The 27,752-nt window shown below is 50.2% G+C and overlaps 1 protein-coding gene across 1 annotated transcript in view; it reads right to left on the reverse strand.

Annotated features, from left to right (window-relative positions):
* Positions 1-2,733: 2,733 nt before the first annotated feature.
* The window catches only part of GRAMD1A (GRAM domain containing 1A), a 38,271-nt gene continuing 13,252 nt past the window's right edge, over positions 2,734-27,752 (reverse strand). The window contains exons 6-15 of the mRNA XM_048501654.1: positions 20,703-20,783; positions 19,312-19,433; positions 16,366-16,519; positions 14,586-14,781; positions 14,339-14,482; positions 11,926-12,044; positions 9,835-9,977; positions 4,116-4,219; positions 3,022-3,207; positions 2,734-2,876 (exon numbers count right to left, since the gene is read on the reverse strand). Of these exons, the coding sequence (XP_048357611.1) occupies positions 2,785-2,876; positions 3,022-3,207; positions 4,116-4,219; positions 9,835-9,977; positions 11,926-12,044; positions 14,339-14,482; positions 14,586-14,781; positions 16,366-16,519; positions 19,312-19,433; positions 20,703-20,783 (1,341 nt within the window). The 3' untranslated portion in view covers positions 2,734-2,784. The remainder of the gene's footprint in view (positions 2,877-3,021; positions 3,208-4,115; positions 4,220-9,834; positions 9,978-11,925; positions 12,045-14,338; positions 14,483-14,585; positions 14,782-16,365; positions 16,520-19,311; positions 19,434-20,702; positions 20,784-27,752) is intronic.

Here is a 27,752-nt window from a genome sequence, read left to right on the forward strand (position 1 = left end):
TGGGGGGGGGGGGGGGTGGGGGGGGGGGGGGGTGGGGGGGGGGGGGGGTGGGGGGGGGGGGGGGTGGGGGGGGGGGGGGGTGGGGGGGGGGGGGGGTGGGGGGGGGGGGGGGTGGGGGGGGGGGGGGGTGGGGGGGGGGGGGGGTGGGGGGGGGGGGGGGTGGGGGGGGGGGGGGGTGGGGGGGGGGGGGGGTGGGGGGGGGGGGGGGTGGGGGGGGGGGGGGGTGGGGGGGGGGGGGGGTGGGGGGGGGGGGGGGTGGGGGGGGGGGGGGGTGGGGGGGGGGGGGGGTGGGGGGGGGGGGGGGTGGGGGGGGGGGGGGGTGGGGGGGGGGGGGGGTGGGGGGGGGGGGGGGTGGGGGGGGGGGGGGGTGGGGGGGGGGGGGGGTGGGGGGGGGGGGGGGTGGGGGGGGGGGGGGGTGGGGGGGGGGGGGGGTGGGGGGGGGGGGGGGTGGGGGGGGGGGGGGGTGGGGGGGGGGGGGGGTGGGGGGGGGGGGGGGTGGGGGGGGGGGGGGGTGGGGGGGGGGGGGGGTGGGGGGGGGGGGGGGTGGGGGGGGGGGGGGGTGGGGGGGGGGGGGGGTGGGGGGGGGGGGGGGTGGGGGGGGGGGGGGGTGGGGGGGGGGGGGGGTGGGGGGGGGGGGGGGTGGGGGGGGGGGGGGGTGGGGGGGGGGGGGGGTGGGGGGGGGGGGGGGTGGGGGGGGGGGGGGGTGGGGGGGGGGGGGGGTGGGGGGGGGGGGGGGTGGGGGGGGGGGGGGGTGGGGGGGGGGGGGGGTGGGGGGGGGGGGGGGTGGGGGGGGGGGGGGGTGGGGGGGGGGGGGGGTGGGGGGGGGGGGGGGTGGGGGGGGGGGGGGGTGGGGGGGGGGGGGGGTGGGGGGGGGGGGGGGTGGGGGGGGGGGGGGGTGGGGGGGGGGGGGGGTGGGGGGGGGGGGGGGTGGGGGGGGGGGGGGGTGGGGGGGGGGGGGGGTGGGGGGGGGGGGGGGTGGGGGGGGGGGGGGGTGGGGGGGGGGGGGGGTGGGGGGGGGGGGGGGTGGGGGGGGGGGGGGGTGGGGGGGGGGGGGGGTGGGGGGGGGGGGGGGTGGGGGGGGGGGGGGGTGGGGGGGGGGGGGGGTGGGGGGGGGGGGGGGTGGGGGGGGGGGGGGGTGGGGGGGGGGGGGGGTGGGGGGGGGGGGGGGTGGGGGGGGGGGGGGGTGGGGGGGGGGGGGGGTGGGGGGGGGGGGGGGTGGGGGGGGGGGGGGGTGGGGGGGGGGGGGGGTGGGGGGGGGGGGGGGTGGGGGGGGGGGGGGGTGGGGGGGGGGGGGGGTGGGGGGGGGGGGGGGTGGGGGGGGGGGGGGGTGGGGGGGGGGGGGGGTGGGGGGGGGGGGGGGTGGGGGGGGGGGGGGGTGGGGGGGGGGGGGGGTGGGGGGGGGGGGGGGTGGGGGGGGGGGGGGGTGGGGGGGGGGGGGGGTGGGGGGGGGGGGGGGTGGGGGGGGGGGGGGGTGGGGGGGGGGGGGGGTGGGGGGGGGGGGGGGTGGGGGGGGGGGGGGGTGGGGGGGGGGGGGGGTGGGGGGGGGGGGGGGTGGGGGGGGGGGGGGGTGGGGGGGGGGGGGGGTGGGGGGGGGGGGGGGTGGGGGGGGGGGGGGGTGGGGGGGGGGGGGGGTGGGGGGGGGGGGGGGTGGGGGGGGGGGGGGGTGGGGGGGGGGGGGGGTGGGGGGGGGGGGGGGGGGGGGGGGGGGGGGGAAGGAATGGGGGGGGGGGGGGGTGGGGGGGGGGTGTGGGGGGGGGGGGGGGGGGTGGGGGGGGGGGGGGGGGGGGGGGGGGGGGGGGGGGGGGGGGGGGGGGTGGGGGTGGGGGTGGGGGGGGGGGGGGGGGGGGGAGGGGGGGGGGGGGGGGGGGGGGGGGGGGTAAGGGGGGGGGGGGGGGGGGGGGGGGGGGAAAGGGGGGGGGGGGGGGTGGAAGGAGTAAGAATTAAACAGGCTTTTGCTATTTATGGCCGTGTTCTCCAAACCTATGGGTCAGGACCCTTCAGGAGGGTCACATAATGCTCACCTCTTGGCACATGCTTTTGTTAGTTTTAGAGGGTAGCTGCGTTGGCCTGTGGAAGAAGGGCTAAATTCGAGTTTGGGAGCACCTTATATCCTGAATACCCCTTTATACCCCAATAATCTTGTTCATCTCTAAGGTCCTACAGGACTTGAATCTGCGGTTTGGAGAGATTTGCTAATAGGGTGGGTGCCCAGAGGACAACGAGTGGTTTGCCTCTCAGCTCTTTCAGGCGCAGAGGGACAACATGATGGCGAAATGGGATCATTTGGCAGAGAGGGTCAGCTCATACCAAAGGCATGGCCCCTCCCCTTCCTGCCACGTGACTGATGTATATTACTTCCTGATCACACGTTTGCAATTCAATGGAGTCCCATTAGGGCCATTAAAGGAAAAGACGGTTCACGGTCTGGAAAGATGGAAGACTCCTGGGTTAAAGGCATGAGACTCCATTTAATTTATCGTTTGGCCCTCCGGCAACTCTGATGGGGCAGAAGGAGGAATTGTAAAACTGAAAAAGGGAGCCAGAAAGATGCAACTCTTTCCTACCAGCCCTGTCTATACAACCATGCTCCGCTGTTCTCTGCTCTGCCCAGGGATCCAATTTAGGCCAGCCTGATGGAGACAGAATTCTGCCTTGTGGGGAAGGCCAGGTCCAATGAGCCAAGGCACCAACAGCCAGGTCCCCCACCCCTGCTGTAAAGTTGCATTGGGCTCTATGCTGCCCGCCCTCACCCCCCCAATCGTCCAGTCCAACCCAGCAGCATCCTTACACCAGGCTGATGATGAGGATGACGGTGGAGACGCTCTGGCCCTGTCCTTGTTCCGACAGCTGCTCGGAGAGCCTCGAGGTAAGGCTGCCTGCAAGACAGACAAGGGACGCCGAGTCAGTGGCCACGGGCGTACCTTTCCCCGGGTCTCCGGGAAGCCAGCTTAGGAGTTGGGGAAGGAACACGGTGGGACCCCAGCTCAGATTTCTGTAGGAGGAGAAGTGGAAGGCGCTGACCTGAAGGATGAATGCCGTGGGACGTCCCCTCGCCGTCGGGTAACGTGGGGATGGCGGGCTCAACGTGGGGGGTCCTCCAGCTCAGAGCGCGTTTTCGGCGGCGCAATCCAGACAAGAGGCCCCGAGGCTCTTTGCCGTGGCAGCTCTCTTCTAGCAGGGCCTTCTCGGCTTGGACCAGGGCCAGCTCTGCAACAGCCAAGGAGGAGGTCACTATTTCCATGTTATCTTTCTTTCCAGCCATCCGTCTCGTGTGCAGTACATGCTCACTTGCTTTTTTTGCAAAAAACTTTTTAATTACATACCACTTTTCTCCCCAATTGGCGCCACGAGGCACCTCGTCACATCCTTCCTCCTGCCTTTCCTTAATCTTCACAAATGTTTGTGAGGGCGGATTTGATGAGAGACTCAGACGGGGCAATGGCAATGCCATACCGGGGGTAAATTGCGCCCGGGGGCATTACCGCTTCCCCCGCACCTCCCCTGCCCAGCTCCCCATGCCCCCCTGCCCCATCCCTGTGCCCCCTGCCTCCCAGTCCCCCCTCTCAGCTCCCTGTGCCCCCCTGCCCCATCCCTGTGCCCCCTGCCTCCAGTCCCCCTCAGCTCTCCGTGCCCCCCTGCCACATTTACAGGAGTCAGCAGGGAGGGCATGGCTCAGGGGCAGGCCCTGGGGACGGCAGGAGCTGGCCTGTAGGGAGGCCAGGGGCAGGGCTCAGTGGCGTGCGGCTCAAATACCCGGCGCCCCCCCTCACGTGAGAAACAGCATGTGCCCGGGGACATGGGATACTCCATGTCACCATTAGCGGTACGCCAATGGGCAATGGTCACCTAACAAGCTTCCATGGTAGAGTGAGGGTTTTGAACCCTATTGTCTCAGGTCCTTCAGCAACACTAACCATTATCCCACGTCAGCCATCCAGGCACACCCCATCTCCTCCTGCACATAATCCTACAACTCATTCCCAACCATACTAACCTGCCTTTCACTGCAGGAGGAGAGATGAACTCTGGGAACCCAGCAAGAGATAGGGGAGAGCCCAGGTTTAAACCCCAGCAAGCAGACCTCTGAGACCACCACGCCTTTCCGTTCCACCTACCCAAGTGCTGGAAGTATTCTTCGACCCCACTCCAAGCATTTTTTTCAATGAGTGCTTTCACTAGGTTCCAAGGCTGTTTCCGATACCGGATTTCAGAAGAGACTCTGAAAGAGAGGCCAAAGTCGGATCTGACTTAGATGCTCTGAGTTCCCTTGAGGGGTGGTGGGAACCCAGAAAAGACCCATGAAAGTTTGAAAAGCTGTGTATACTGAGTCAAACACCTGGACCGGGTGTGTCTAACTCTGGCGCTTCAGATGTTCATGGACTACAATTCCCATCAGCCCCTGCTGGCATGGCCAATTGGCTGATGGGAATTGTAGCCCACGAACATCTGAAGCGCCAGAGTTGGACACCCCTGCCCTGGACTGTCTCAGTCTTTTCAGCTGCCTGGGGTCCCCGGAAGAGGAAGGCCTACGCCAACGTTGCTTTCTGGGAATGAATCAGAGACCTTCTGCATGTAAATGAAGCAGGTTAATGGCATTGAGCTGTGGCCCTCAACTTCTCCAAAGCATGGAGGGGATATCAGGCTTCACTCTGGTTGTCTTGGAACCCCAAGGGCGATTCCGCACATGAGTAAAATAGGTTCGACTCAGTTCCCTGAGAAGGGCACTAACCTAGGTCGAAACCATTGTTGTTCCCCACTGCAACCAGCTTGATCCCAGCTCGGAGGGCGGAATCATCCTGTGCCTCTTCGCCGCTCCGATCCGATTGGCTACTGTTCTACGGCTATGTCCCGTCTATCCCCACACACGTTATAAAAAAAACTGCCACAGGAATGGAGGGACGAAGGTGGCATTTTTTGATTGGCCAGCTGCACGCATGCCCGAAACACTCAGCTGTGATTGGCTGAATGGGGGAGTCCTGGCACCAGAGATTCCGCACTTTACTGGAATCGAGCTGAGTTCGAGCGTGGTTCCCTGAAAAAGTAAGTTTCCAACTGGAGTTGGAAATTTGACCGTTACACGGGGCGAAGCTGGTACAAAACCATGTCGATCCCAGTGGTTGTGCGGAGCATTTAGGTTGAACGCAGCTCAAACTTAGGTCGATAACCCAAGTGCGGAATTGACACAAGAGTGTTTTCTTGACCTTCTTTGCTCGCAGCTGAGCTCTGATTGTCAGCCTATGGAATATTAAGAGTTCCTCCATGCTGGGTACCAAGAATGCTTTCTGCTCTGGCATTCCTGGAGGCCTGTCCTATTTTATGGAGGAAGGAAAAGAAGAGAAAGAGGAGGAGTTTGGATTTACACTCCGCCTTTCCTGTAAAGAAACTCAAGGCGGCTTACAAACTCCTTTCCCTTCCTCTCTCCACAACAGACACCTTGTGAGGTAGGTGGGGCTGAGAGAGTTCTGAGAGAACTGTCCCTGGCCCAAGGTCACACAGCGGGAATGTGAGGAAACAAAGCTGGTTCATCAGATAAAAGTCATGCGGAGGAGTGGGGAATCAAACGCGGCTCTCCAGATTAGAATCCACCACTCTTATCTGTTGGACGTGAAGGACTTTACACTGTTACGCTGTTTCCTGCCTCAACCTACAGAGGGGGTTTTACTAGAGAGCTAGTGGCTAGATAGGGACCTAGGGATTTGACACCTTTACTCTATCATGCTGGTTCTATCCCTTTGATGTTAGACTGATACTCTCAGGGACTTCCTTCCTTCCGGCTTCTTCCTCGACCCCTTCTCCTTTCTTATTCCTACCATGCCTAGAGAGAGGATGGATGCTCCGCGCATCCATCCCCATCCAGCTAGATTAGGATAGCATAGTGACTCTATCTACCTACCTTTCTATCCAGAATGGAGTTCACTAATAAATACTCTTTTTATTAGATTAGAAACTACAACCGACTCCGACTTTCTTTTGTGTAAGCTTGCCGCACATTGGGATCCATCACACGCACGCACACGAGGGAAGGCTTCTGCTGTGTTCTAGCCACCCGTGCCGCTCTGCTAACTATGAATAGGGATAATCTCCAACTACCAGGAGCACTTATCCCAACATTATCCACTACAGTACACCATGCTGACTCTCAAGAAAGGCCTCTGGAGGATGTAAGAAAAGGCCAGACCTTGAGGAATTTTAGAGGCTCTGTTAAAAAAAAAAAGCTTTTCCAAAGGTTTTGGGGGTTTTTTTTGGTGGGGAGTAGCTTAAAAGCAAAGGGTAATTATTATGATGAGGATCGACAGCTTGCTCGCTTCTTACTATTTGCACTGTATTTTGAGAAATGAGCTGTTAACTGGGGTTAATGACACAAACGACTTTAAATCCCACTGACTGAATAAAAAACAAGAATATAACTGAGTGAATAAATAATTATTCACTTCATCACAGGTTTTCATGAGAATTTTAGGGCCAAAGCACCTCTGACTTAGATAGCCCAGGCTAGTCAGATCTCAGAAGCTAACCGGGGTTGACCTTGCTCAGTATTTGGATGTGAAACTTCCAAGGAATACCAGAGGCGTGACGCGGAGGCCGGCAATGGCAAACCACCTCTGAACGTTTCATGCCTTTAAAAGCCTGTGGGGTTGCAGTAAGTCAACTGTGACTGGATGGCAAAAAAATAAAGGATCGCAGAGTCATCGAGTTGGAAGAGACCACAAGGGCCATCAAGCCCAACCCCCTGCAATGCAGGAACACACAATCACTCCTGACAGATGTTCACCCAGCCTCTGTTTTAAAACCTCCCAAGAAGGAGATTCCACCACTTTCCAAGGCAGTGAATTCCACTGTTGAATAGTCCTGACAGTCAGAAAGTTCTTCCTAATGTTTGGGTGGAATCTCTTTTCCTGCACCTTGAATCCATCACCAAGTGTCCTAATCTCTGAGGCAGTAGAAAACAAGCTTGCTCCCTCTTCGACATGGCATCCCTTCAAATATTTAAAACATAGCTATCCCCTCCTTAACCTTTGCTTCTCTAGACTAAACAGTCCCAGCTCCCTTAAGTCTCTCTTCGTAGGGCATGGATTCCAGACCTTTTACCATTTTGGTTGCCCTCCTCTGGACATGTTCCAGCTTGTCAATATCCAATATCCTTATTGAATTAACGTGCCCATAACTGAACACAGTACTCTAGGTGAGGTCTGATCAATGCAGAGTAAAGTGGTACAAGGCCAAGGTAGCTGTATAATCTTTTCCCCTGAAGCATTTAAAAAAAATAAAGAAAAAAGGAAAGCCCATCTGGGCTTAGAACGTAGGTCTTCTAACCTCTGCATGGTGGCTGGAGCTCTCTGGCTCCAGGTAACAGAGATCAGCTCACCTGGAGAAAACAGCCACTTCGGAAGATGGAGTCTATGGCATTGTACCCCATTGAAGTTCCTCCCCTTCCAAAACCCTGCCTTCCTCAGGCTCCGCCCCTGAATTTCCAGCTATTTCCCAACCTGGAGCTGGTAAAACTATCAGAATGCCACTGGGAGGAAAGAAAGGACTTCTACCTTGCCCCACTCCAACTGTTTTACCATGTGGAAGCAGAAGCGAGAAGGATTTATTTCCAGTGGAGGGATCCAAAAATTTTAGTAACAGGTTCCTATGGTGCTGGGATTCAAACAGTGGTGTAGCGCCAGTGGGGCTGGGCATTCGAGGGGCGGGGCATTAATAATTTCTCTGTTACTGTAAAAAACTCTTACTGTAAAAAAAAGTTCCTAATTTCCAGCTGGTATCTTTCTGTCCATAATTTAAACTCATTATAGCAAGTCCTATCATCTATTGCCAACAGAAACAACTACTTCTCCTCCAATTGACTGCCTGTCAAATACTTAATACTTTCAAATACTTAATTTTGTTTCTAGAAATCAAAAGAAGGATACTTTCCTTAAACAAGGAACTTTACCATATTTCTAAAACATGTTTTTAAAACAGCCCAATAGAGAGAATTATCCCGTTTTCTACCTTCGCTAATCAGCCACACAGGAAACAACAGGACTTTATGATTTTTGGACCTAATGGAATTTCTAATGGAAAAGCAGACCCAATTAGTAGACCCTCTCGGCACACACACAAAAGCAGACCCTCTCGGCACACACAAATAATTAGTAACCCACTCTCGGGAACTGGTGAGAACCTGCTGGATCCCACCTCTGTTTATTTCCTTACTCTGTTATTCTACCTGCACAGAATACTCCCCCAAAATGGGGAAATAACCCTCCAGGTGTAGTTTCAGCATGGAAAAAACAACTGGGGGGGAGGAGCCCTTCCTCCCCTATGGCAGCATTTCAAACCCCAATGAGTTCTGATTTATGCATTCCCAAAGCTGCTGTTTGACTGTGGGAAACCTGAGCAGGGTCCAGGAAACCCAACTCTATTTAAAAACCAGATGTACACTTTGGCCCTTAGCTAAACCAAAACAGGAAGGGGGAGTAATAAGACTTCGACCCAGAAATACCAGGTAGCCAAGAAGGCTGACCAACCTTCTTGGTTAACTAGTTTGGTCCTTAATCCAAAATGAGCAGCAGTAGAGACCGCCAGCAGAGTCCTGGGTCGCAATGCAGAGGCAGGCGATGGCAAACTACCTCTGAACGTCTCTTGCCTTGAAAACCCCAGCGGATCAACGGAAATCAGCTGAGACAACAGTGAAAAAAAAGAGCAATGAAATGCACTTCCTTCAATAGTCGGCAGGTGGCAGTAGACTTCCATTGCCCAGGATGCTCTGGTTAGCAAAACAGAACAGCAATCCTAGCCCAAGATAAATTACAGGGGGGAAAGTGCATTTATTTAATTCATTTATCCCCCAGTTTTCTCCTCAAGGAAGACTCGGAGTGGCTTGCATCAATTTCTTCTCACCCATTACATCTTCACAACAACCTTTGTGGTCGGTTAAGATAAGTGGGTGTGCCTAGTCCAAGGTCCCTCAGCAACCTTCTGTGACAGCCTAGAGATTTGAACTTGGGTCTCTCAATTTGACACTACACCCTCTATACCACATCAATAAAGGTCAGCATTCAGGACAGAGACACTCTGCAGTCTGTCTGACTCCAGTGGCATCCGCAGGCTGACGAACACCAAAGGGACAGAGGCAGTGGTGGGATCCCAAAATGTTAGTAACAGGTTCCCTCACCAGCCCCCCCTCAGCAAAGGGGGCAGAGGCGTACCTAGGCAAACCTGAGCCCTGGGCAAAACCTGAGTTGGATGCCCCCCATGGGCAGCCACCCCACCACGACCCCCCCAAATTTTTTTTGCACCAGGTCATTTCTAAATCATCATCACATTATAGAAAATGCCCCAACTCACAAATCTGAACACAGCAATGGTGAAACACACAGGTTCTTTGATAGAGACTAGTGAGATAAAAGGTACGAAAGGCTGAGAATCAATGAATTGCAGTACCTGGAAGGGATTAACCCAGTTCAGGGAGTTACATGATTAGTCGCAATTGCTATGTGGAACCTTCACGTTCAAAGGCAGTATGCCTCTCGGGGAGGTGAGGGCATGGAGATGGAAAAGTGGACCCAATTAGTAACCCCCTCTCGGCACACACAAATAATTAGTAACCCACTCTCGGGAACTGGTGAAAACCTGCTGGATCCCACCTCTGGACAAAGGTGTACTTCAGGAAACTCAGAAATGTTCACCTCACAATAAGCTGTCTTTGAAGGGAAACTGGGTTCCCTGGTTGCTTTGGCTGCAAAGAAATTTAACTGCAGGATTACATCCCAAGAGGAAAGGGGAAGCTTGTCCGTAAACAGCACAGAGAGGTCCCAAGGTGAGAAGTGGAAGGGAGCAGGGGCATACCTGAGTCGGGCCTTGCTCTTGGCCACTGCAGTGATGCAGTACCGATGCACCGTGTAGAAGTAGTCCTGGTAGGGGATACCATGGGTGACCACTTCAGAGTCAACCACGCAACTCCCATTTTTGGAACTGGCCCGGAACAGCGTCTGACCATGGAGGAAGATGAAGCATTGGATAGGAGGAGGAGGATAAGAATAAAAAGAGAGGCATGAGTTCTGTGCATGCGTGCGCCCCTCAATCATTGACACATGCTGCTGTAACTCCTTTCTTTTTGCAAACCTGGAATCGGAAACCTGGGGTGGAATTGCCAGATTCAGTGATGCTGGCAGAGTCTACTGAGGGATAGGGTTGACTTATTGTCACCGATTTGTTTGTTTTTTATGCCTCTTAACGGGAGACTGTATGTCCATCTACCGAGCTGCCAATCCATATTCTTAAAACCCCTCTGCTGACATATGTTATTCTGTTGCTCCGTGACCTCAATAAATTATTGATTGACTGATTGTCACATGCTGCTAGGCAATGCCATATCCACCCCCCATAAACCAACGCTGCTTCTTCTACACCAGGGTGTCCAACTCTGGTGCTTCAGATGTTCATGGACTACGATTCCCATCAGCGGGAATTGTAGTCCATGGTCATATGAACATCTGAAGCGCCAGAGTTGGACACCCCTGTTCTACACCTTTCAAGGCCAAGCGACAGAAAGAGACCCATGATCAGGACTCCCAGCAGTGATTCTAATGGTTACAAAATAACGGGAAAGGATAATTTGGCTCAACCAACTGTCCTCAGGAACATAAGAAAATGAGAAGCCCTGTGGGATCAGATCAGAAGTCTACTTACTCCAGCAATCTTTCCAAGGCCTTCCCCTGACATTTCCTACCAGCACTGGTATACAGAGGTTTGCTGCCTCTGGATGTGGAGGCTCCCTTTGGTCACCAGCCACCTTCCTGAATCTGTCCATGGTCCCTTCTGTACAGGCAACACACTGTGTTGCTTGTCTTGCTGTTCGCATGAGGGCACAGGGGCCATCCAGGATCGCTGGGAGCCCTGCAAAACGTGGACCCAAGAATCCCCCCCATCCGAGAATCTCCCTCCCCCCAAATATATTGGCACAAAATGGCAGCCACCTAGAGAATCCACTCTAATGGCAGCTGCCTGCAGAATCCACCATAATGGTGGCCAGAAAGTTGGGGGGGGGGGGGGAACAGAACACTTCCTGATTGCCATAGTTCACACAGGTGATCATGGTGTCTCCCCTGCCAGGGGAAACTTTTGCCCTCATTAAAGAGAGGCTGTTAGCAATGGACTATCAACAACTGCAGAGCTTGGCAAATAAATCTTGTTCACCAACAAATATGTCAATTCCTTTCACGCAGGGATACCCAGCCTATTATATTACAGCGCTCACAAATCCCATACACAGGAGAGCCTATATGCTGGCTAGATTTAACATCATGCCATCTCCGCTACATAGAGGAAGACTTAAAGGTCTTCCAAGCGATAAGAGGTTCTGTACCTGTAGCATAGGACAGCTGGATTCCATCCCACACATTCTCCTGAACTGCGTATTATACCAAGAACTCCGATCCAGCCTGCTGTCCCAAGCTATAGACCCTATGATTGATTATACTGAATCAGATAAAGTAGTTATGCTTTTAAATTGTCAGGATTTTCATTGTTGCCTCATAGTGGCAAAGTTTTTTTACTATTCACTTTTTAACTGGAACTGTATTTTTATACTATCGTGTATAGGCCAATAAAGGCTTATTGAATTGAACTGAAGTTCACACAGGTAAGCAGGAAGTGTCTGAAACCCAGGTTAAAGGGAAAATGTTGCTAATTTAGTGATTTTCATTTCACCTGGTCCAGCAAAATAAAACAGGTTAGAAGCTTTCGGGGGGGGGCGAGTTCTGTAGGAACTTCTCCCCAATACAGCTTTTTTCACACCCCTTAACCCATTATATTTTGCCTGTGCCTTTTTAAAGCCACGTCCAAAACTATCCCTCAAGCCATGGCCAAGACAGCTTTCTGAAACACGTGCCCTCCCAGGTATCTTCTCTGAAAAGGCCTTTTCACACGCCCACACACCTGGGTCTCCACCACGGTGGCAGCCTTGGGTCCCAGTGGGTTGCTGATGGGGATGGTGTAGGACATGACGCGGCTTTGATGGCACTTGTTGTCGCCGTTCCACGACGTCAGCGTCACATCTGGGGAGAAAAGGGGGCCAGGCCGTCAAAAGACTCTTTGGTTCTTATGCAACCCTAAGCGCAGCGGTCTGTCCCAAGTTTTCAGGGCAGGGTGGGGCAGTTTGGGGGAACGAAATGGCTCTTCCGGAATTCATCCAGGTAGGAGGCAACTTGTTGAGCTACACCTGACTGCGATTAGGAAGCAAAATCCGCGCAGCCATCCCCATTGATATATTAACATCCTCGTGATCCTGCGATTGCTCCTTAATAGTCTCATGGGCACGGAGAGTCGCTCCACTAATAATAGTAGCCTGCTAGCAAACACCTGCGTAAACCACTGGGGAATCAAATGCCAACGTTATCTATTACGGCAGAGGTTTGTTGTATACGCGTGCATATTTAATGTTCTAATTACTCTTGCAGCTACAGTGATTTAGACACCTGGAGCCTTACAAATCAGGCTGAGTTCCTGAAAGACATGGTAGCCTATGGACTGGGACTAATTTTCCTGTTGAGTTTTTAAAAATATTTATTGGTTGATTTAAAATTCGCTCCCTCTGTTAGAGCAGCGGTCTTCCGGCTTTCTAGATCTAGGACCCAGTGACCTTCAAAAAACCAGACAGTGTGACGTCAGAGTGTGACATCAGAGTCATGTGACAGAAACAGGACGTGCCAAAATTATGACTTCACAGATGTAAGGAAAAATACAAGAGGGGAGAAATTTCCAACTCAGAACAGACAAGGTGGCCAAAAAGGTGGGGAAAAAGAGGGGGAAAACCCTATGTATAAGGTATTGTCGAAGGCTTTCCACCCAAACACTTGGGACATGGACAATATATACCCCACTAAACTTTTTCTTCTCATTGGACACAGTGTGTAACAGACTTCCCTCTGTGATACGTCTCTGAAGATGCCAGCCACAGATGCAGGCAAAACGTTAGGAACAAGATCCACCAGACCACGGCCACACAGCCCGGAAAACCCACCACAACCTATGTATAATCCCTGTCAATTACAAAAATAAGCTACAGCTATCATCTAAAATCTTTAACCAAATAACAAATATTAAAAGCCATGCATCACAAAACAATAATCTTTGGTTACGTATGCATGTACCTTCCCCTAGTGCTGTGGTGGCGAACCTTTGGCACTCCAGATGTTATGGACTACAATTCCCATCAGCCCCCAATTCCCCAATTGGCCATACTGGCAGGGGCTGATGGGAATTGTAGTCCATAACATCTGGAGCGCCAAAGGTTCACCACCACGGCTTAGTATGTAAACCCTTTTTAATAAAATTGCACTTGCGTACAAGGGTATGTCACACAATCAGAAGCATCATTTCTATCACCAGGTACATTTACAAATGGCAAAAAAAATGCCTTTGAATCAAATGAAACCACATGCAAAGTTTCGGCTGTGAAGTTTAAATCTTTGCCATACCCACTATACAGTTATCCCTTCCACATCGTGGAGGTTAGGAGCGCGGTGTCTGCCACCATCTGTAAATCGGTGTAAAAAAATTTGGCCCTTCCTTTGTACCAGAGGAGAAGTCTGTTGTTTTTTTTTCTTTTTAAAAATTTTAACTTCAAAAAAGAAATGTATGGGACTGAAAGATAAAATATGCTGATATTATACAATACTATACATACCGGTATATTTTATGCATTGCTGAGTTTCTAACGTTTTTTGTGCCGCCCGCCAGCCTTTGTGCATCATCTTCCACGAAGGCCCCCCCAAATTCCCATTTATTCCTATGCCGACCCACAATATACTGAAATTGTGATGGGAAAAATCACAATGTGAAAGGGATAGCTGTATAATGTTTCTGTTAAAATTGAAATCCTGGCCAATCCTGACCAAGGCACTGAAATTCAGGTGTAATTTTTTTTTTTTATAAGAACTACGTATCTTCCTCTGTTGTAAATTAGGACCATCAAAGATAACTTCCCGGATGGTTGCTTTAATCAGTGGTGTACCGCTAATGGGGATATGGGGTATCCCATGTCCCTGGGAGCACACTGTTTTGTCACATGGGGAAGTGCCAGGCATCCCCCCCACATGACAAAATGGCATGCGCCCAAGCCGCCCCCCTGAGCCCTGCCTCCCACTGGCTCCTGTAAGGGGGCACGGGAGGGGGCGCGGGGAGCAAGGCAGGGGGTAGCGTGGGGAGGCGGTCATGCCCCCAGACGCCATTTAGGACTGGTACACCACTGCTGTTAATGATCCATAAGCCAGGTGTTTTCCAATCCCAAATAGCTATCAAGTGTTTCCCAATCCCTACGGGCTTCACAGTTTCCAAAATTTCCCGCTACCTGTGAACTTGCGCTGGTCAAAAAAGCCATGAACAAACTGGGAATCGCTGAAAAGCATCTGCTGGAGTCTCTCTGCTCCCATGTGGTAAACGGCGTTAATGAGAAGCCGCCCAGGCAGGTCTGAGAAGAAGGCGTCTACTTCAGCTTGGGGAGGAGAGACAGAAAGAATTAAAAGATGCTGAAAGGGGACCAAATCCCAGGAGGGGAACCTGTTGGGAGCCGGATTTGGGAGGGAAGCTGCGCTCACCTTCGTCTTGTGTGGAAGAAGAGGAATTGCTCATGTCGGTAGGGAGTTCCTCACTGGGAACTGGCTCTCCCTCCAGGGGGGCCACCGGTGGTCCTTGCGGGACATCTTCTGGGAGGGGTTCCGTCGTTGAGGTCACTGTGTGGCTAGACGAGGCATCTACCTGGCTGTCCGTGTTTTCTTCTGGGTCCTCTGCCAGCTTGAACGGACAATGAACAGGCAGTGTTACTAAAAGGTGGAACTGGGAATATTTTTTTGGTCCTCAAAGAACATCTGCTCAAAATTTTCCTCCCCCAAATTTGGGCAGAAAATATTCTGGGCCTGTATGGAGAGTTTGGAATTTGCCATCGACTCCTGGCTTCTGAAGAAACTGAAAGTGACCCACAGGGGGTGGTGTTCTGAGACAGAGAATACAGCAAAAGCCATTCCTGCAAAACATCTGACATGAAAGTGTCCTCCTGACCACTGACATGCAGAAGCAGTTAGTATTTGACAGCACCTGCTCAACAAGTAGGTAGGTGATCTGAATAGCTTGTGGCAGCAACATTGAGGTTCAGTTTTCAGGATCAGACCAGAGTCCATCTAGTCCAGCACTCTGCTACTCGCAGTGGCCCACCAGGTGCCTTTGGGAGCTCATGTGCAGGATGTGAAAGCAATGGCCTTCTGCGGCTGTTGCTCCCGATCACCTGGTCTGCTAAGGCATTTTCAATCTCAGATCATTAGTTCCAGTCTTAGTTCCAGGCTCTGTGTCCGCATTAAACTACTAAACCTGCTAAGAACTGTGTCTAGACTATATTTGCTTCCTGAGGGCCTGTCTACGTCACTTAGGGGAAAAACAGGATATAACTACATTTTTTGAAAGATTATCTTGTTCTTTCCATCTCCCAGTTTCATTACCAACTGGCAGTTTCATCCTCTTCCTGCCCACAACAGAAAAAGAAGAAGAAGAAGAGTTTGGATTTATATCCCCCTTTTCTCTCCTGTAGGAGACTCAAAGGGACTTACAATCTCCTTGCCCTTCCCCCCTCACAACAAACACCCTGTGAGGTGGGTGGGGCTGAAAGAGCTCCGAGAAGCTGTGACTAGCCCAAGGTCACCCAGCTGGCATGTGTGGGAGTGCCCAGGCTAATCTGAATTCCCCAGATAAGCCTCCACAACTCAAGCGGCAGAGCTGGGAATCAAACCTGGTTCCTCCAGATAAGAGGAACTACAGTAGCCACTACACCACTGTTATCTCATTGCTTGCAGTCTAGGTACCCATCCCCACCCCCCAGATATGAAAAGCACTGTTCAGAGAACTACAACCTCAACTTCCTTGTCTGTAACAAATGCTGGGAATAATCCAAATTATCTAACTGAAGAAACACTCTACATGGAGACAGTATGTAAAGGCAGGAACACAGAATGCAAATGAGTTAACTCTGAACCATCCAATTGCAAGAGCCCTGTTCTCCCATGACTGAGAACGCACATGCAATCTACGAACAGTGTACATTCAATTTTTCTTTATCTATCTGTTGAGTCATTTCTCACATTACATTTCAGCCCACGTACAGCTGGACGAGTGACTGAAACCCCAGATTTATCCAGGCACCTGATCGCTGCTTTCATTTACAAAGTGAACATGTATTCTCTCCTTCTTACAAACGGCTGAATGTATTTATGCAAAGATTGAGTGCGTGTCTACCGGAACTTGTGAACGGGGCCAGTAGGCTGGCGTTTGGGACAATCATCAGCACCCGTTGCAGTCCCCCCCCCCCTTTTGGAACCCCACCGTCCTCACCGAGGTGGTCCCGTCGCTACTGCTGGCCAGTGAATTGACGCTCTGACTGGCGTCCCGTTTGTCCAATAGGGGACTGGCATCCAGCTTGAGGTCCGTACTGCAGCGAGAAGTCAAATCGCTGAGGTCTATGATGTCTCCAATCTCTTTGGAGCTTCTGTTAGAAGCAAGAGCGGGGAAAGGCAGAGGGGAGGGAAGAAAGAAGACCATGGATGGTCAGAGCTGATATTAAAAACAAAGAGGTCGCATTCTCACATATAAGCACTCGCTAGTTTTTATGGGAGACGATTGTAGAGGTTTGTTGGCATGAAATTCCCGCTTTGCGGACCCCAACATAAATACTGACTCAGGTTATTCTCTGTCTCACAAAAAGATTTTAGTAGATTGTATATTCCTTCACCTCAGAACTCAACATGCCGGAACTTCTTTGTTGTAGAATGCTCCGCCTGAGTCCTAGTGCCTACCGAGCCCTGCTCCTCCCATCCATTTGAAAGTCGGATAATAGTCATTCAGTGAACTACAAATGCTCTCGTATCAAAGTATCATATTCAGTAATACACAAAATAAGGGTTTTGATAAAGGCAGTGCATAGAAATGAATGACAATGCTCATATTCATTTGGGACTATATTCCAATGAGGAAGCATACATTTTTCTCAGTGTTTGCATCACCAAGTCTTACACTGCTTTCAAATTGCTTGGCTTTCTAATTCTGTCCTCCAGTTTTACTACACTATTTATTGTATGTCTCACACTGTTCAGGTTGCCTTGATTTTATATTTTGTAGTCTGCCTCGAGTGAGGGAAGTCGGCATGGTAAAGCCCAATCTCAAAGATACACGGTATTAATGAGAGCCAAGCTCAGATACTTTCTTCCTTGGAACAATTACAATAGGAGCTCCCCATTTGGAAGTGCTCTTCCTAGTTACTTCCTAATTACTCTTCACACCCTTGTTGGGTTTTCCGCAAGTCAGCTAAAACTCGATGGCACTTTATAGTTCAGTTCAGAGACCTTTATTAGGCATCAGGAGGTAAATACAGATTAAAAACTGTGTGGTAGTATAATCCAGGTACAATTTGACAAAGTAAAACAACTGCTCGTATTTCATAAAATGCAAACTTGAGGGAAATAATATAATAATTTAAAAAAGGAGACCCAGAGGATTATTTCACAATATTGAGCAGGAATTTGGCCACCATTTCCAATTGCTTGGGATCCTCATTGTTCAAGAGGTGGTTCAATCTAGAATTAGGGGGGCACTTTATAGATACACAAACACACACACATACATACACACACGAGTCTGCCTCGAGCATTGTTGAGAAAAGAATGCAAGTCAGTCAACAGCACATTTCTTATGATTATTTTTGCTGGCTGTAGCCAAAATGCCCAAAGAAACAGTGATCGCAAGGAGCTCTTGGCTGATTGGGGTGGGTCGGGGGAGCAGGAGAAGTCAACTGAGCATGGTTCTTTTGCACGCGGAGCACAGCCCTCTAGTCAGCCACAAGCTTGAAAAATGCCTGACAAGTGTTGACCCCTAATGACAGCCTGGCGCAAGCTACACAAACATCACTTGCGGCCGACGTCCTCTAAGATCCCCAGCAATGTCATTGAGGTCTCAGGATACAGCTGGTAGAACGAAAGGCCCCACAGTTCAAGAAAATAACTCTAGCATCTTCTGTGGCCCTGCAGCCCGTGTGGTATAGTGGTTAGTGTCAATTAGGAACTGGGAGACGCAGGTTCAAATCCCAGGCTCTGCCACGGAAGCTCGCCAGGAGAATTTGGGTCAGTCATTGTCTCGCAGCCTAACAACAGAAAAGTCTAGGAAAGGGTTAAGTAAAATGTCTAACTGCTGTCATTGTAACTCATAGGGCACATCTCTATAACATATATTTTGGGTGTGTCCAGTCATTCTTTTTTTTTCGGGAAAGAAATCAATGTTGTATTAGAATATTTACTGATTTTTTTTTAGGATGCTTATGTGGCTCTAAACTCGCCTGTCTCTTGGAGACTAACCGTTGGTCTATGAAAATGGACCAACCATGCCCTTACTACAGCTAAAAGAATTATATTACAACATTGGAGAGATAAATATACACCTTTGATACATCAATGGATTGAGGCCCCTATAACATTATCACAGTGGTTCTCAACCTGTGGGTCATGACCCCTTTGGGGGTCTAACGACCCTTTCACAGGGGTCGCCTAAGACCATCGGAAAACGGACTTTTTATATTTTATATATACCAATTTTATTGTTGGGGGTCACCACAACATGAGGAACTGTATTAAAGGGTCGTGGCATTAGGAAGGTTGAGAACCACTACTTTACCGATTATCAAAATCTCTCCCTGATCATTACTCGACTTCCAACTTCATCATCCAGTTATGGCTGCTGTTATTTCTTAAATTTTATGAATTGGAGTTCACCTTCGCTTGGATCAAGGAGTATATTTCATTGATTTTCAACTGTGTTTAATGTTTTATATTTATATATTGTAAGCCGCCCAAAGTCCAGAAGGGGAGGGGCAGTATATTAAATTGAATGAATGAATGAATGAATGAATGAATGAATGAATGAATGAATGAATGAATGAATGAATGAATATCAATATCAATATCAATATCAATATCAATATCAATATCAATATCAATAATAATAATAATAATAATAATAATAATAATAATAATAATAATAATAATAATAATAATAATAATAATAATAATAATAATAATAATTTGAACGCATGGCATGGAGATGACAAATTGCTTAGGGAATTATTTTTAGATATTTGGAAACCTTTTGTAGAAACTTATGCGTAGATCTGCCACCACTATTGTTATAGTTTTGTCTCTAGTTTGTGAATACCTTTTTCTTGCTTTAAAAAAAAATTCTTAGTTGTTGGATTGGCTGGTTCTTTGTGTATCTGCAGGGCCCAGCAAAACTCACCCTAAGCCTAAGCCATTGATTTCATCGATGGGAGAGACGTAGTCATCGTCTTCACTGGTGAGGCCAAGCTCGGAACCGTAGCATTGGTGAACAATGTGCCAAAGCTCTCGGGGCGACAGCGTCTGGAGAGACAAAAGGGCATCGAAGGAAATGCAGAGAAGAGGAAATACACAGGATGACCAGTGCGAAAGCCATCCGAGACTATCTGCATTGCCCTGACACGCGTGCACGGATCTAGAACCCAACATTTGACACCGATTCCTCTGTTGGGTTGAGAATAAACATCACACATCTAGTATAGTCAGGAACCCCAGTGAAAAACTCTTGAAGCATGGCCAGTTTAGAGACCTTGGCCCATTATGCACGGAGGGTTTTCCTCCGAGCCCTTGACTCCACAGTAGTGTCGTAGGGCAGACCTGGGCATTATACGGCCCACGGGCCACATCCAGCCCGCCGGATGACCCTGACTGGCCCGTATGAGTCACAAATAGTAAAAAATGTTAACATTTTGTCTACCATTGTTTTGAGAAATTTGTGTGAATAAATTACATTTTTTGGAAGGCAACCTCACTTTTTCATTGCATAACTTTAACATATACTAGTCTTGCCCGCTTGTCAAAACAATGCTATTTACTGCTTTTTTATATAAACAAATACAATAAATATTATGCAGAATTGAGTTCAGCCTTTTGGCCAGGCCCTCCACAATATTTTCTGTTTGTTATGCGGCCCCATGGAAAAAATAATTGCCCACCCGTCGTAGGGGGTCTCCTTGTGTTTTTCTGTTTACACGTGAGGAGGCGCCCCACTGCCTGCTGTGTAGCTTGCCTGCCCCCACTTCCAGGATGCTCCCAGTTATTGCAAGATTGCTGAAAATTTAAGTCCTTTAAATTTTCAGAACAATATTCTGTGTTATATCGATATTTTTGTGCTTTTCGGAAAAGCTGGCCATAGATCCCCTGGAAATGCCCACAAGGAGTGGCAGGGGAGTCCAGAAGGAATGGAAACCCTAAAACAAGGGAAAAATATTGGGGTTTCTCCACTCTAACTGCGGAGCTTTCAGGATCTGCAACGCCGCAACACAGAGCACATCAGTTTAGAAATCTATACCCTGAAAGAGACATTCCCTCACTTGTGGGGCACAGCAGCAGTGTATAACCAGCCCTCATTACTGGAAGAGGAATAAGTTACCATGCCCTAGATCAGGGGTCTGCAACCTGCGGCTCTCCAGATGTACATGGACTACAAATCCCATCAGCCCCTGCCAGCATGGTCAATTGAGCGTGCTGGCAGGGGCTGATGAGAATTGTAGTCCACGAACATCTGGAGAGCCACAGGTTGCAGACCCCTGCCCTAGATGACTCCCATGTCCTCAAAGCATTGGTCCATACCTTTTCTAGAAGGGCGTTTTGCCAGAGGCGGAAGATCAGCATGAAGGAGCGGTCGCGGGCCCCGAACGACGTGAAGAAATGCTGTGGAATGCCAGTGAAAAGAAAGAGCATGAGACTCTTTAAGCCAAAAATAATGCTTACAATAATGGCTGAGCTGAGCATCGGCAGATTCTACCTAAAGGATGTGTGAATACAGAAAACATGCAGTAGGATAGGATAGGATACTGACCACCAATCTCAACTTCTTGAGAATTCTGGAATGCATTTTTAAAGTTTATACACTTACTGTCACTGTTGTTCATTGAGGTCTTCTGTGCAGACACACATGGGACTGTGCTTCCACTAGTCTGCCATTTGGAAGATTTTTCTTCGCTCTAGCAAAAGAGGAAGGCGACCCACCCAGCCAGGCTGCAATGTTACGGCCCCTTCCCGTCCCACCCATCACATGAGGGCACGCCCCGTGGTGGGATTCAAATAATTTAACAACCGGTTCCGGTGGTAGGAATGCAAATAATTTAACAACTGATTGTTTACAAGCACCATTTTAACAACCGGTTCTGCCGAAGTGGTGCCCAATCCAATCTGGCTTCGGGAGTAAGCTTTTGGCAACTGGAGCAAGCTTGTACCGTTTGAGCTTCTTCCAGACACAACAGGGAAAGTTGAAGCTCGTCTGTATGTGTCATCTTAGTTGAGCACCGGGCACAATACTTAAACAATACCTTGCAGGCCATTAGTTCAGTGGAGCAAGCACCCACGGTCAGGGAAATAGAAAAGCAGTCCCAACAGGGGAAACAGGCGAACAGATCAGAAGTCTGCAAAAACCACTTCAGCTTCACTAACTCACAAAGAACAATTAAATTCTCTAACGCCAGTCGCAGCAATTAGGGAAACACCTTCATGCTACGGCAGCAAAAAGAGAACAGAAGGTGATAGAGAGCGCCCCCTCCAGTCACATGATGGTGGGGCAGGAAGGGGCGGTCACATTGCAGTCCGGCTCGGAGGGGCACCCTCCTCTTTTGCTAGAGCTAAGCAAAATCTTCTGAACAACAGACCTGAGCAAGTGCAGTCCCATGTAGGGCTGCACTGAAAACCAAAGATGAATTATATTTTACACCCGCTTGTCTTGGTTCCTATGAATCCTAGCAAGAATATCTGAATGCAATTCTTTCATGTACATATTTAGATACTTCGGCCCTACGGTTTCTCCCCAATGGGGACTCAAAATGGTTTTCATTACTCGCCCCTCCTCTATTTCATCCTCCCAACAGGCATCTATCCCCAAATTCTGCCAGCACCTTTCCAGTCAGCCGGCCAGATCCTGTTATCTTAGAGGTGTTAAGCTCGCCCTCTCTCCTTCACGCCAGACCTCAAAACATTTGACCTCAAAACATTTTATGTTATTAGAAAATCTGATCGTGTCTTTCTGTCCTCATAGAGCCACAAAGCAGGCTAAGAAATTGAAATTCACATAACAAAATCTCAGCTTAAAAGTCATCGAAACCAACAAGCACAACAAAAACAGAGCTAAATACAAAACATAGAAACTACAACTGGAACACTGGGGAAGGGAGAAAGACATGAGGCTGGGAGTTCCACAGGTGCACCTGCCAGTATTTTATTCCTCTAAAAATCAGGCATGTGGAGTCTGATTCGACAAAGAAGCTGGGGGAGGAGATTTAAGCCCCGCCCTATATCATTTTCCTGACGTGAAATGGCATTGCAGAGCCACATTTATTTATTCATATTCATTCATTTATATCCCACTGTTCTCCCCAGCTGAAACTCAATGTGGCTCGGAATGTCGTTTCCCCTCCTCCATTTTCTCACAACAGCCCTATGAGGTAGGCAAGCCTGAAAGTGTGTGACTGGCCCAAGTTCACCCAGTGAGCTTCCATGGCACAGCAGGAATTCGAACCTGGGTCTCCTAGGATCCTAATCCAACTCTCTATCCACTACACCAGTGGTTCTCAACCTGTGCGTCGCAACCCCTTTGGGGGTCGAACAACCCTTTCACAGGAGTCGCCTAAGACCATCGGAAAACACATATTTCCGATGGTCTTAGGAACCGAGACACAAATAATGTTATGGTTGGGGGTCACCACAACATGAGGAACTGTATTAAAGGGTCGCGGCATTAGGAAGGTTGAGAACCACTGCACCATACTATGCTGACTCTCTATCGCTGTGTCTCAGGACCTTTGGGAGTCCGGCAGAATAGCAATGTTTTAAATAGATGAAATGAACATGGGGGCATAAAAATGATTTGAAAGGACAGAGACCAGCTCTTTTCCTCTCGTTGGATTCTCTTCTTTGGTTCTCTTTCCCGTAAACCTCTGTGAATATAACTGCTGTGAGCTACAAGAAAGCTATGCCTTGGAGTTGCCCTTTGGTTAAGTTATTCCAGACATTCCTGAGCCCAGACATACTTTCATTGAAGTCTAAACGTCCAAGGGACACCAGTATCAGAGATTATCCTTGACGGTGACCTGGTAGGGGCCGGATTACCCCTGAGACGGGGCAGAGGGTTTTGACGAGGGGTATAAAACCATCCAGGCAAGAACTAACGAAAGGAAAAAAATAAAGGCTGCTTTTTCAGTCCCCTTCTCAGACATTCCCTGATACTTTATCTGCGCAGCAGCTCCCTAGGGCTGATCTGGGTCAGGAAAACAAAGTGGGGTCTTAAAAACCAATCCCTGCACAATGCCGGGTTTAGATGAAGAGAGGCCCGGGGCGATTCCTCTTGTGAGGCCCCTCCCAATCCCCCACTCCTCATGGAGTCCACAAACTGGGGTCGCAAAATGAGGTCCGCTTCCGTGAAGCCGTGGAAGGATAAAATCAATACCGAAATCAATGCTAGTGTCAAGTTATCTGCTTAAGAAGAAGAAGAGTTTGGATTTATATCCCCCCTTTCTCTCCTGTAGGAGACTCAAAGGGGCTGACAATCTCCTTGCCCTTCCCCCCTCTCAACAAACACCCTGTGAGGTAGGTGGGGCTGAGAGAGCTCCGAGAAGCTGTGACTAGCCCAAGGTCACCCACCTGGCATGTGTGGGAGTGTACAGGCTAATCTGAATTCCCCAGATAAGCCTCCACAGCTCAGGCGGCAGAGCGGAGAATCAAACCCGGTTCCTCCAGATTAGATACACGAGCTCTTAACCTCCTACGCCACTGCTGCTCCCTTGGAATTCCCCGGTGTTGTTTTGAAATGTGTTGTTTTGAAATGGGAGTGCAAGGAAAATTACTGAAAGGTTATTTAGAGACTACAGTGTGTCATGACAGCCTGTGCTAGAAAGGCCTAGGACAGTGTCAAAAATATTATACACCTTGGCTAGAGGCCCCCCAGATTTTGAAACCCTAGGTTTCGGCTTGCCAAGCCTATAGGCGGTGATGGCAAACCTTTTAGAGACTGAGTGTCGGGGGCGGAGCGAGGGGAAACTGCACCTGGGGCACCCCTGGAATGCCTCCGGAATGTCCTGAAACACCCCCGCCCTGGAACATCCTCGCCACACCCCCACAGGGGCATGTGCCCAGTACGTCGCGCACCCCTTGCCCTCTTGGCGCTATGCCAAACTGGGGCGACAGCTCGCGTGCCAACAAAGAGGGCTCTGAGTGCCACCTCTGGCACCCGTGTCATAGGTTCGCCACCACTGCTATAGGTAAATCTGGCACTGTTCTTCCCCCAACCTTGATTCTGTTGGAAGAGAAGGACTTTACGCTGTTTCCTGCCTCAACCACAGAAGGAGATTTATGAGTAAGCCAGAAGCTAGATAGGGACCAAGGGATTGACACCTTTACTCTAACATGCTGGCCCTATCCCTTTGATGTTAGACTGATACCCTCAGGGACTTCCTTCCTTCCTTCCTTCCTTCCTTCCTTCCTTCCTTCCTTCCTTCCTTCCTTCCTTCCTTCCTTCCTTCCTTCCTTCCTTCCTTCCTTCCTTCCTTCCTTCCTTCCTTCCTTCCTTCCTTCCTTCCTTCCGTCTCTCTCTCTCTCTCTCTCTCACCTTCTACAGCACCATGTGCACAGAGAGGATGGATGCTGAGTGCATCCATCCCCATCCAGCTAGATTAGATTAGTGAACCTATCTACCTACCTTCCCATCCAGAATGGAGTTCACTAATAAATACTCCTTTTATTAGATTAGAAACTACAAACGACTCTAGATTTTTTCTTTGTGCCGAAGCTCACACGCATGTTTGGGAGGCGCTGCAGCCTCCAATGCACTCTGCTTGCTATGCAAAGGTGTCATCTCTCCAAGGAGATTATCCAACAGATTCAAACTGGGTTCTGTGCACCTGACTTTTAGACGGTGGAGAAAGCATAGGGAGCTCCATCAATGAAGCTTCCGAGCTTCATCTATTTGCACCCAGATCTTAGTTATCAACAGAGGTGAGATCCAGCAGGTTCTCACCAGTTCCCGAGAGTGGGTTACTAATTGGGTCTGCTTTTCCATTAGAAATTCCATTAGGTCCAAAAATCATATAGTCTTGTTGTTTCCTATGTGGCTGGTTAGCAAAGGTGGAAAACGGGATAATTCTCCCTGTTGGGCTGTTTTAAAAACATGTTTTAGAAATATGGTAAAGTTCTTTGTTTAAGGAAAGTATCCTTCTTTTGATTTCTAGAAACAAAATTAAGTATTTGAAAGTATTAAGTATTTGACAGGCAGTCAGTTAGAGGAGAAGTAGTTGTTTCTGTTGGCAGTAGACGACAGGACTTGCTATAATGAGTTTAAATTATGGACAGAAAGATACCAGCTGGAAATTAGGAACTTTTTTTTTACAGTAAGAGTTTTTTACAGTAACAGAGAAATTATTAATGCCCCGCCCCCGGAATGCCCGGCCACGCCCCCGTCGCACCCCGCCCAGCCCCATTGGCGCTACGCCACTGTTTGAATCCCACCACCATGGGAACCTGTTACTAAAATGTTTGGATCCCACCACTGGTTATCAAGCCTTCCTCTCCTGGAGTCTGGGTGATAACGAGGGTCTGGATTTAAGCAACCTGGAATAACAACATCCTGCAGATTTTCTGCAGACAAGTGAATAAAGATTAGAATCCTGACACCTCCAAAATGCACATCAGAAGTTGGGAGGCGAGGCGGCCACTCCTGAATCACTTCCACAGCATTTAAGAAGGGGATCATCCACTATTCAGGCATAGCAACTTTGTGTCAAGTGATACTAGGGTTACCAGGTCCCCATCGGCAAGGGATGGGGTTGCCAGACCCAGGTGATGTAGGGGTTAAGAGCAGATGGATTCTAATCTGGAGAACCGGGTTTGATGTCCCGCTCCTCCACCTGAGTGGCAGAGGCTTATCTGGTGAACCAGATGTGTTTCCACACTCCTACAGTTCTGCTGGGTGACCCTGGGCTAGTCACAGTTCTCTCAGAACTCTCTCAGCCCCACCAACCTCACAAGGTGTCTGTTATGGGGAGGGGAGCTTGTAAGCCACCTTGAGTCCTTACAGCAGAGAAAGGTGGGGTATAAATAATCCTCCTCCTCCTTCTTGGGAAACTTCTGGGGATTTGGGGGCAGGGGGTGGGGATGACAAGGATCTCTGTGGGGAACAAGGCGCTAGAGCCCACTCTCCAAAGCATCCATTTTCTCCAGAGAAACTGATCTTTGTAGTCTCGGGATGAGCAGTAATTCTGGAGGAATCCCCAGGTCTCCTCGCCCCCAGAGGCTGACACCCCTAAATGATACTGAGAGAGGCCATGAGTCACACCCCATTTTGATCTGTATTGTGAACCCTGTCCACTCTCGCTTCTGGACGTTGCCGGTCTGAGAGTGAGACTTGGGGGGTAGAGTCTTTGATGGGAGACACAGACAAAAAAACTGCACCCTCTGCGAAGACACAGATGGGTCCAACACCAAAGCACATTCTCCAGGGTGAGGAAGGGAGGTCGCCGGTCAGCAAAGAGGCACCAGGGAAGGCAACTAGGTCTGTCCAGTTCCAAGCTGTGAACTTATTCAGCACAGAGAGGCGATCAACAGAACAGCCCAGGCTGTTCCGTTTGCACTTCTGTGGCTTCATGTTCCAAAAGGAGCGAGGGAACAAAGGTAGGCAGAAACAGGGCATACACAGGAAATCAAGACTTGATGATATCGTTCACACAGTGCATAAAGAGGCGGAAGGAGGAATGGTGCTGCTAGGCTGTTCTGGCTAAAACCTCCAGCCTCTTCTTCATGTTTTCTGGACACCACTTCCTATGCAGACATTAAGAGCACCTGCTATACACCAGCGCACAGTGCATTTTCCCCGATCTGCAGGAAAAATACACCTTAGGGACCCTAAATTGGGTGGGAAGGCTGCACGCAAATGTTTTAACTAAATAAATAAAATACGATACGGGAAAGCGAGCCACAGCTTTGGGACAAGGGATGGCACGTCAGCTAGAGCAGAGATAGGCTGGCTTCCATGTTGCACGATCTACTCTTTACAAAGAAAACACCAAGGTGTGGTAGAAGTAAAGAATTGGACTTTGACTAGGGGGAGCTGGGTTCAAATCCTTGCTCGGCCACAAAGCCTGCTAGATCACCTTGGGCTAGTCAACATCTCTCAATCTGGCCTGCTGCACAGAGGAAGGGAACTAGCTATGCTGCCTTGGTTGAGGGTTTTTTTTTAAAAAATTGACAGAGTAAGAAGAAACACTCAGACAGTTACAGCCAGATCTCATCAGTGATAAATATTCCTGAACAAGGACCCTTTTTAGAAGAGCCTCAGATACACTGAGTTATAGAAAAGGAAACGACAGAGGTGAACGGCTGCCAATAATCCAAGAGCAAATCTTGCAGATTTACGTCTGTGTGTAAAACAACCACGGAATCTGCTCCTCCTGTGTACATTAATTGGAGTTCTCGTGTACGCCACTTTCTAATAAAGGACACACAACAGTCAGCCTCCGAGTTGCGGAAGCTTTATGGATTATTAATCAATACAACAATTCTCAGTAACGCTAAGCTGTATCGTTTCTATTATGCGGACAGGGTCTCTTGTGCTGGCTCTTTGTCAATCTCTTGCTCTGAAACACTGTAAAAAGTTGCACGCCCTGG

The sequence above is a fragment of the Sphaerodactylus townsendi genome, linkage group LG06 (genome assembly GCF_021028975.2).
Source record: "Sphaerodactylus townsendi isolate TG3544 linkage group LG06, MPM_Stown_v2.3, whole genome shotgun sequence".
NCBI lineage: Eukaryota > Metazoa > Chordata > Lepidosauria > Squamata > Sphaerodactylidae > Sphaerodactylus > Sphaerodactylus townsendi.